Source organism: Ptychodera flava, chromosome 22, assembly GCF_041260155.1.
Source record: "Ptychodera flava strain L36383 chromosome 22, AS_Pfla_20210202, whole genome shotgun sequence".
Taxonomy (NCBI): Eukaryota; Metazoa; Hemichordata; class Enteropneusta; family Ptychoderidae; genus Ptychodera; species Ptychodera flava.
In genome coordinates this window covers 18,519,405-18,530,054 of record NC_091949.1, presented here as the reverse complement: position 1 = coordinate 18,530,054, position 10,650 = coordinate 18,519,405, and the positions used below count along the sequence as shown (strand labels likewise).

Below are 10,650 nucleotides of genomic sequence, written 5' to 3'. Positions count from 1 at the left end.
GTTTGTGTGTTGGATTATTCATTACTCCACTGATAAATCCAGGGATGTCAAAATTTCAGCAATACCTTTGCATGTCTTCCCTTGACCCACTTACAGTTGGGGAGAGAGGGACTCAGCACATACCCTCCCCCCTTCCCAAATAGGGCTATTTGCAAATGGTGCCATTCTTCTTCTATTAATATGCAAAAATAAATGCCCACATTTTTATATAACACTTAAAACATACACAAGGACGACCAAATAAAACTGCTAGTGTTACAATAAATACTAAAAGACATCCATGGCCCAGACTGCAAGCTGCAACAACAGCTACACACGCAACACTGACAAAAATTTGTCAGCATTTCAAGCAGCAGTGGCTGATGTTGCCCTTGTGCAGCTATATTTAGTAAAGCTGCAACCTCAAACAGTACAATTCATCAAGAACCACATGTAAAATAACTACAGCTTCAACTAACTGTACCCTCAGGAGAGTTGAGTTTGAATAGTGAGAACCTGGACCAGTTTGTTTGAATTTCATCTTGTCCTCAGTCTTAGAATTTCCAGTCAGGTCTGAACCACTTCATTTCTCCAAGACTAAGAGGTCAGACTTTGTCAAAGATTCTCCTAAATTTCACTTTTCAAAGGGTTATTGTTCACCGCTAATTCCCTGTTAACAGATCCACTCACTCACTATTGATAACATAGAGTGCTTGGCAGTTTACAAAATACGTGGGTTTATGTCAGAATACAGCCCAGATCCGATTCTCCACTTTTGGCCTTTGTCCACACTCCAAAATCTCCAAAGGCAAAAATACTCCATCAAGGGACTAGACTAGTCGGAGTTCTATGCATCTTGTGTAAGCGTATTTCATGAAGTGCCTTATCCTCCGACACCTTATAAAGTTGAATGTCACTGGTAAGTTGGAAATTATGGTGTTTTCAGAATGCTGACCAAGTTCACATCCAACATGTCACTTTATATACAGAACTCAATTTCAACCCCACAGTACAGAAATAGAAGTTTTAGCCACATTTCACTTAAATTCATGATAAAGTTTGGACTTGTGTTTGTTAACTGTGATTTTAGCGACAGTGAGATGTATATTTGAAACATAGGGCCAAAGTCCCTGAAGCTACTACAGACATGGATACAAATTAAGTATTTCTGTCTGTATGAAATTATCTCACTAAGGTCATCCTCGGGACTTGTAAACCAATTTAAAGCTGTCTGACCAGCGGTTTTGCAAAACAAGCAACTCAACAGTTGACAGAGCTCTGCTGTGTTTCGTAGAGAATAACGTTTTGTGACACATGTATTGATGAAGAAGGTGGATATCTTTGATTAACATTGTAAGTGATTCTGTTGAATAAGTTGAGACTGTACATACTCAGAGAAAGCACACTGAAGAGACAAATGTTTGAAACTTAAGAAGTTCAAGGTCATCAAAAGCATTATAAGGAATCATGTAACTTTCATTGCACTGTTTACACAGATTGCATAATTGCTATAAATAGCACATGAGGAATATTCAGCCCAGCTTTACCGTAAAAACCCTATCACTTTGACCGCTCTTTTACTTGACCACTCTATTTTTTTCCTCAAAAAGTAATTTATTTTATCCTTACAAGTCAACCATAAATGGAAATTAGAACTTTCTCTATCTCTATCTTTATCTCTATTGACTATTTTGAGCAATTTCTTTTAGATAACATACAGGGCACAATAAATGACGGTTCAGAATATGTCAAAGTTGGGATTCAGGAAAGTTGCCTTTACATGTTTTAATCCTCCAAGATGGTAAGCATTTCACTATGAACTGTCAAAAAAAGTTGAACCTTCTGATAATTCTACACTAAAATTATTTTGGCTTTGATGATTTCCTAATAAATTCAATTATTTAAAATCATATTAATTATTTTTTTCTGGGTGAATTGATAGGGTTTATACAGTACTAGAATTACATACAATGTAAGTCAAATTTTGACCAAAATGACAAAAAAATTCCTTAAAAATACACATTTGCATATTTCATCACAATTTGAACAAATCTAAGTTGGGTTACCCCTAGGGACCTGTATACCAAATAACAAAGCTGTCTGACCAGCGGTTATGAAGGAGAAGATTTTTACCAAAAACACCTTTTTTGGCATTAATTTGCCTATTTTCACAATATCAAAAATTAAAAAAATAGTTTCTCAAAATCATATTTTTCATCTACACAACAAATATCAAATCAGTAAGTACTGCGGTTCTCAAGATATTTGAGTGGACGGACGCCTCACAAACGGACATACATACATACATACATACATACATACATACATACATACATACAGACTGACGACGGACGCCGGACGGATACCCATCCCAATAGCTTCTATAGACTATAGTCTATAGTATGAAAAACAGTAAGATCATGTCAGATTTTTCGGTATTTTGCACTAGAGGTTAAAGGTCAAATCACATCCTTTAAAACCCAACCTTTCAGTGTTTATTTGATTGCACACCCACATGCAACACTTATAGTAGAATATGCTGAATGTCCATTGGTTACATAAGCAGGCGTATAATAATAAACATTGTCCAACTGCTTGTGTTTGTTATATGATAGTAGTACCGTTATTTACACTGGGTGGGCAGTTGGTGGTATACTGAACCCTGCTTGCTCTGCTTGTGGCTTGTCTTGTACAAGTTCTTCGACTGTGCTGGTGTCAGAACACTTCACAAGTTTTGGGGCTGCATTTACCAAAATGATAAGTCCACAGATGAGAAGAAGAACCCACAAAGTACAGCAAATTGCTCATTTTTAGTGAGACAACTATATTCGCAACCAACCATGTCGAGTTCTGAGCAGGTCAAAGAGATGACAACAAAAAGAAAGGATACTAATAATTGTTGCCTTTATTCAGCAATTACGTTGTTCTAAAGACAACAGATAACTACTGGTTGTGAGTTAGACGCTGAAATATCCTGGGAAAATTTCGGCTGAATAATTTATTTAGTTTATCTTTAAGTGGCCTTAGTCTGTGACTTATAAATAAACCCATGAAAACTTTGCATTTACAACTTATAAAATATGATTGACAATATGCACAAATCAGGTTTTTTCATCAGAAAAAAAATTGAACAAAAATTTGATTCTTGTAAAGTTATCTGTGAAGGTTTAATCATAGACAGTTTATTACTGTCTATAGTCTAATGGTTAGCTAACTGTGCTTTCAAGCAAACTGTACATCTATGGCACATTATTAAAAAAATCCCTCTTGACTATGTGTTCACATTGTATTTAAAAATTTGTCAGGTTGGCATGCAGAGTGGAGATTAGTTTTCATTTGTGTGCATTTGAAATCATGTTGCCATAGCAGTGCATGAACTTTGACCCATTGAAACTAATCAAGTGTATGCACAACCAGCAGCATATGGAAAGTTCATCAACAGCACTTCAAGAGAGCATGGGTGTAAGATTTCTGGGGGTAATGTGTGCCTCATAAAAAACAGGGTGGCTTGGCTGCCCCCTGAAAATAGATAATTACCCATGATGCAAAGAGCACTACATGACAGAAACTCCATGTCAGACTGCAATTTTGGAAAGTATGAAGTGAGCTGTTGGCCGTGCAGCAGAACACACATAGAATTCACAAATTTTACAAATTGGTGCTGCATTCTGTGCAAAGCTATATATTCTCCATAATTTTCAGAAAATTGATTTGAAAACTGCCCACCTATGTATGTCTTTGAGGATATTAAGACACACATGGCATGGCGGCCATTTTGGTTTTCAAATATTTGGCAAATGTGAGTCGTTATTGTAATTACAATTTGAATTAGGTTATAAATTCAACACAGCTAATAATTAAGTGATACAAAAATCACGTTTTGTATCTCTGATAGCTGTTCCACCTTACATCCAAAAATTCCGAATAATCAATAGATAACAACCCCCACAAAGAAAGGGGGGAAAATGATGAATGTAAAAAAAAGTATCTCATGCAGCATACAGTTTGACAGGAAGCGGAAGTCAAATTGGTTTACCATTTACATACAGCATTTGCATTTTCAATGCTGGTATAGCTGAACTCAAAATACTTGAAATAAAAAAAAATTAAAACAGGACAGACTGAGAAATTAACCTCACATCAAAAATCTACCAAGACTTTATAAAAGAATCAGAGTTTTTTACATGAACAATCTACATGTATATCAAATATCTATGAATAGACAGGTTGATAATAATAAGTATTGAAAAATCTTTGACCTCGAAAGTAAATATGAAGATGGCTGTTACTGATCTTGCACTCTGATGTAAACAAACCTTGTTTCAGTTTGACTTCAGTGGCTGTTATAACTGGTCCTGTTGAAGATGACGAGTTTTAATATCTTTCATGTAACCAAATCATATGGCTTCTTTCTCCCCGGGATTTTGATATATTAATGCTCGTTGTTGGCCGATATGATGAAAAAAAGAACTTGTTCAAAGTATGTATTTACATTTGGCATCAATCAAACATGATGTATTTGTTGGCTGCAATGACGAAATTTGGATTTTCAGACGTACACTATAGTGGTGCATGTACCCCATAATTTCTGGCTTTATTATAGCGCCCTCTGGTGACAATTCTTAGGCAACCTTTTGTATTTTGTAAAGTTACGCCTCCTGGTGTGAGAATGATTTATGCTTTTATGAATAACATATTCCCTGTACTGAAAAGTTTGAAAAACACTAATGTACATATGTGGGACATTCCATTTCACCGACAGGGAATACCAAGCTGTGGCAGAAGAGCAAAGAAATCCGTAATATGAAATCATGAAACAAGAGAGTGCTACACAAGCTTCGATTTAACAGACATGGAAGACTGCATGTGTTTTGAACAGAATCAGACATGTAAAAGACAACTCAAGGTGTTTAAAAGAAAGATAAAATCTACAACAACTCTATAAATTATATTCTATGAATATAATTGATATATTTACAATTTGTATAAGAATGCATTTTTTATAAAAATGCAATTTTAGCTTCAAGGCATAATATGCAACATGGTAGACATAGAGAAGATACATTAAGCATGACTTGTACCGTTATGTAGTAATCTTTGGTTTGTAGTATATACACTGTACATACGCAATCATTGTGATAGACTTTGAAATTTTCATGAGATCGTGTTGGAAAAATCACTTTGAAAGATAAAAAAATTTTACAGTGTCAAATTCTGAAAATGGATGAAAACATCAGAATTTGTTTTCAATTTTTGGCAGATTTCGAGATTCCTCAAATGGAAATTTATCACTGAGATAAGTTTACAGCTCAAAATAATTAGGTTTTGAGAAAATCTGGCCTCTGTAGATTTCATCTATGGGCCGAAAATGCAAATTAAAACGAGCCCTTTTTTCTGCTGTTGACAAAATGTTGATTCAGCCTCTCATATAACTTTCACAACCATTGAAAATATATAGAAAGATAGGGTGTACTGTGGAAATCATGTGACAGGGAGCACTGTCACTATTGGTTGGTCACAAGAAGTGGTGAGCTGGGGAGTATAGCAAAATTTAAATGACTCAAATGGAATCAAAGTTCAAGCCCAGCAAGTCCTTTCGTGTTGCAAGAAGTGGTCGTCGTGTCATAAATAAAGCTTTTGCCACCTGATCACAAGAATTATCTCTGGAGTTATTCATACCGGTACTGTTAGGTTTAGAAATTACAAACCACCTATGTCTATTGACATCGCTGATCTATGAACAATTTCTAGATAAAATTATGTCCAAAGGGTTTGTGTATTGTATTAAAAGTGAAAATTTACTGGCCATCTTGTCACTGTACACAACCTGATGCACATGACAAGGAATATTTTGGACAAGAAACCAACACTGCTGATAAACTACCGAAAGAGGTAGGAGTATTTCTGTGTAGTGAACTACTTTTCTGAGTGAACATTCCTGTGGTACAAGAGATGAAATAGACTGTCGACAGTCACTTGTCCCATTGTGGCTGGTCAGTACAACTAAAACCTTTCATCAGGCCTTACCCCAAAAGGCTTTGATTCTCAGATTTGGAAAAGCATATTACACAGCACTTGCCACAGTGGTTACATGGATTTTAACCATTTGGGTGCTGTAACTTTTCCCACCAAAATTTTAGTGTAACATTTTACCAATTTTGATGAATTTTCTGCATATTGTTTGATATTTTTGGTCTGAATGGACATCACATTACATTGGCTGTGAATTCTTATCAAAATTTTGGCAAAAATCTGAAAAAAATTTATATTTATAAAGGTGACAAAAATTGACTCTGGCACTCAAAGGGTTAAAGAAAAGAAGGAACAAGGGACAGTCGACAGTCTGGGTATGAAATGCACAGTTTAAGACTTCCGTAGTTGTGCTTCTCACAAACGTATGCTTTTCGTTTCACATGTTGACCTTTATGTTTTCCCTATGCAATGGAACATTCCTTGTTATTTCACAGAAATGTGACCAAATCACCATAATAACATCATTGCATCTGTTTCAAAGTTTACAGATCGATTTACAAACTGGAATACCTTGCCTTTGAGACAATGTATATTTTGGTGCTATGTAAACATAAGCCCTTTTGGAGGGTCTGATAACTTAATTGGTTCTTATGAATGTCCCGAATGAGGTAGGAACTGTTGTTAGAATTCTCATCATTTCAGCTCATCAACATTTTTCATTCATGAATCAATTCCAGTAAGATCAAGACTTCCAATCACTGGTCAACTTGACTTGGTCAGCCATCATCTTCAACAAAAGCTGTTCCTCTGTCCCCTCTCTCTTTGTAGTTAAACTGTTGGCTCACTGTGTGGCATCAACATTGGACCTTGAGATACCAGTTAAATTATTAAAGCTCACAGTTGACTTTGTTTGGACCACATGAAAATGTAGAAAGTGTAATTTTGTTTTCAACGAACATACCTATGAAATGGGGAAATCCTGAGTTGTAAGCTTAAAATATGGACAGTTGTTCAAGTGTACAGAGAAACTTCCCGCCCTAAAACTGACGATTAATCACACTTTCCACAGTGTAATGTTTAATCTCTACAGTGAGTTCTGTGCAGTCTACAATCTTAGGTAAGGACGTTGAATTTGGTAAATTCTAAATGTGGATAACTACTTTGGCACATCTATTATTGGACTACGTGTTGGACCCTTCCTGGCGGCCATTTCTTCTTTCCCTCTTTCTGGCCGACTCCTGGCATGTGGATTCGTCAATCTCTTTTTCTTCCGTCTCAGTGCACTCTTTGCGACGCAGCCTGGTTTCCGTCTCCTCGGCCAACTCCTGCCATTTTTCTCTATTGCTTACGCATCCTCTCAGAAGGGGTTTGAATTTATCATTTATGGACGTCAATGCCTACAGAGCAAATAAATAACAAACTATTACAAGGCTGCAAGGCCAGTAAAAATGATTATTTTCAGTTGAAGTGATATTTTTTCAAACACCATGATATTTCATATGAATTAAAGAAGTCACAAAGTTACAATAAAACTTGGAGCTTTGGTGACAGAGTCAGTCTCTACTCCATATTTTTAGGAATTCAGTTTGACCAATATACAGAAATTTAGTCAGACAGGGCTTGGCCATTTCATGAAATTTTACTGATAGAAAATGAATATAGAATGTCACATTTTACCATTTAATGAACTTTGAGAGATGCTTACTCACCTTGTAAACCGGCAAACAGATTGCATCGATGAATTCTACCTGCATCTTTGGTAACAAATCTTTTTTCTCTCTGTTCATCATGTCCTAAAAATTAAAAAAAATATAATTACAAAAAATTTAAATCTTATTATTAGAAGTTTACATGGCAGACCAGACTGATTTGATTTGAGAAATGTAAATGTTATTTGTAATTGATGAATGTAACAAGTTGTTATTTTCATGCCTCTACATTATTTTATACCCTAAATTTTCACCAGTTGAAATACACCAGACTTGGTTGTCATTTCTGTATGAACAGTAAAAAAGATTCACAGAAGTTTGTACTGATTTTCCATATGATTACCCTTTCTCCACCATGGTTTGGCCCACATCTATTGTTATCAATGGGAAGAGTGGACCTGTTTACTGGGAAATGGGGGTGAACAAATTGATTTACTTCAAAGCAAATTTTGCAATTCTCTCCGAGCCATATGTTCAGTTTTGTGTGCTACATCCAAGAAAACAATTAATAGATGTGGCGTCATTAAAATGGCAAATCCACTATGCTGTTGCGGGAGATGGACAAACATCTTGCAAAATAGTCCTTGACAACTGAATTTATAATGATTCACTCACCGATGGTGTTTTGTTGAATTTTCTTCTCTCGATATCCCCTTGCTGGAAGAACTCGTCTGCGATTTGCTCCGCGACTTGTTTCTCCACTTCCCAGGGTTTGGCTATTGCTGAAATATCACACGCTGTCATCATCATGCACCGTAACAGGTCTCGATGTTCATCGTTGCTCCAGTTGAACTGCCCCGCATCAACTGCTTTGAAGAAATCACCTCTTGTTCTACAGAAGAAGAAATATGAACATGTTTTGATTAAGCAATAAAGCACACCCAGCGACGGTATACCACGAGAGTGGTATACCGTCACGTGGTGTGATTTATTGCTATTATATCATAACAGTATATTGAAATTCTGGCATGGAACGTCGAAAACAGATTTTTGCTCAAGCCGAGAGCTCACCTGTGTGCCAGCCGCGGTATATCGCCAATATACCACCGTTCTTTTCATGTCTCGACCAATCAGATCGCTGTATTTGTGCTATCAATATACTGGTATGATATAATACTCAATATGGCTGATTCCATGTGATATCAGATTCCTACCATCGATAATTGCTATAAGTACATGTGTTTGTCAGAAACCTTCCCTCAAACTATTGGAAATTACATGCACAAGAATCATGAACATTTCATGACGACCGATGCTTTTATAAAAGCTACGAAGTGATGAGGGCTAAAACCATTAGCTATTGTGATAAATAAACGAACAAAACAAATATTTGTGCAAATTGCTGAAGATAGTAGCTAGTGTCACACATGCACCACTATATTTCCAAACTACCTAGAATTGCCAATTTCTGTGATGGAGTACCATTCATCGTGCCACCATCCCTCAGTGGGTGAGGAGAATTTGTCAAAATCACTGTTCTCAGCACTTCCAGGCATGACAAACTTTGTCTCACTGACAAGCAATTATTCAAGTTGGGTTGTTTCTAATATTTGTTGTCATTTTTTAAACTCTGATGGAAATATACTTTCTCAGGCATAATGCATACAAATGCTCAGTATTTTTTCTTCCAAATTCAAAATCCTGAACATTTTGAAATTTTCACAGCAGACCACGAAGCTAACATGATCATAAAGCTTGGCTTACATGTGCCAAATCTATTATGCAAAATGTATCTACATTAATGTTGCATGCAATGAATCAAGAGTCCCTAACTCAAGAAAGGATGCTCCCGGACCCCTCAACTCACCTGAAATACACTGCCAAATCGGTTGCAAGTATCGTCTGTTCTAACAATCGTATGACATAAGAATACTGATCCTGAGTAAGGTTGGCTAGGATTTCGTTACCCTAGAAACAAGCAAAACACAATTGTTTACTGTCAATTGTTTACTGAGTATTATTGCCAGCAAATATCTTATAGCTTTGTCAATACCAGAGAAATTGTGACATCATTCCCAAGATTGTTACTGATAATGTATCCGATTATACAGCATTGTGGCTCTAGATGTTTTCTACATCTACAAATTCACTGGCATAGCCAAAACTATAAAATAATAGCAATAATGTACCAAAAACTATAAAATAATAGCAATAATGTACCCCCTCCCGGCCAATAATGGACTCAAGCAAACTGTGCACTCCATAGTGTACTTGCCCTCTCCTCATACATTATATTTTGCAAAGTATGCTTTCGTCCATTATTGTCCGGAAGGGGGTACATTATTGCTTAAATTTATCACAGTCATCAAAGATATATTTCTTCTGTTACTGGTATTGGGAAGTTTGGTCTACTTGCCTTCTCTCTTTCTGGAAAACTTGCAAATGACAGGTGAACTATGACCTCATCTGAGGAACTGTATGCTTTTGTTCACCAGGTGAATTTCTTAATCCTTTCAAAATGTGATTCTGTACACTACCATATAATACACCATCTTCAAGACATTGGAAAATCTGAATTATTGACGTTGCTCTCACCTTGGAATTGAGAATCATAATGCACTGATCAAAATGATGCTGTTCCATTGTGGATGAGCTGTACAGCTGAGCTAGAGGGGAACCAACACTGAGGACGAAAAACACAGATATTACAATTACAAACAGAGCTGGAGATGGAATTTTGTATATGATGAAATGACAGTAACACTTCTTGATTTAAATAATACTAACTCTACAGAGGGACAGTTCTATTTCTTTTCTGCTGATGTGCAGCTGGCTCGGAATATCTGATTGGTCGATTATCACTATTCACAGCAACTTTGAGTATAATTCAATGATAATGGTAAGATTCAGCTGACCAATTGGATAACAGCTTCCAAGACGCTGCACATTAGCCCTTTCTTATTGTTCAAAGTTAGCATAATTATCAGGAAAGAATTCATCAGAATACAATATAGAATTCTTTCAAGAAGCCACCAGGGTTGTCAAAGTA

At 36.2% G+C, this 10,650-nt stretch overlaps 1 protein-coding gene across 2 annotated transcripts in view; it reads right to left on the bottom strand.

The window, feature by feature from the left end:
* Positions 1–2,866: 2,866 nt before the first annotated feature.
* Positions 2,867–10,650, bottom strand: part of LOC139122863 (dual 3',5'-cyclic-AMP and -GMP phosphodiesterase 11-like) — a 100,166-nt gene continuing 92,382 nt past the window's right edge. For both annotated transcript variants that reach the window (XM_070688679.1, XM_070688680.1), the window contains 5 exons: positions 10,197–10,284; positions 9,469–9,569; positions 8,277–8,493; positions 7,662–7,745; positions 2,867–7,349 (listed from right to left, as the gene is read on the bottom strand). In XM_070688679.1, the coding sequence (XP_070544780.1) occupies positions 7,134–7,349; positions 7,662–7,745; positions 8,277–8,493; positions 9,469–9,569; positions 10,197–10,284 (706 nt within the window). In that variant the 3' untranslated portion in view covers positions 2,867–7,133. The remainder of the gene's footprint in view (positions 7,350–7,661; positions 7,746–8,276; positions 8,494–9,468; positions 9,570–10,196; positions 10,285–10,650) is intronic.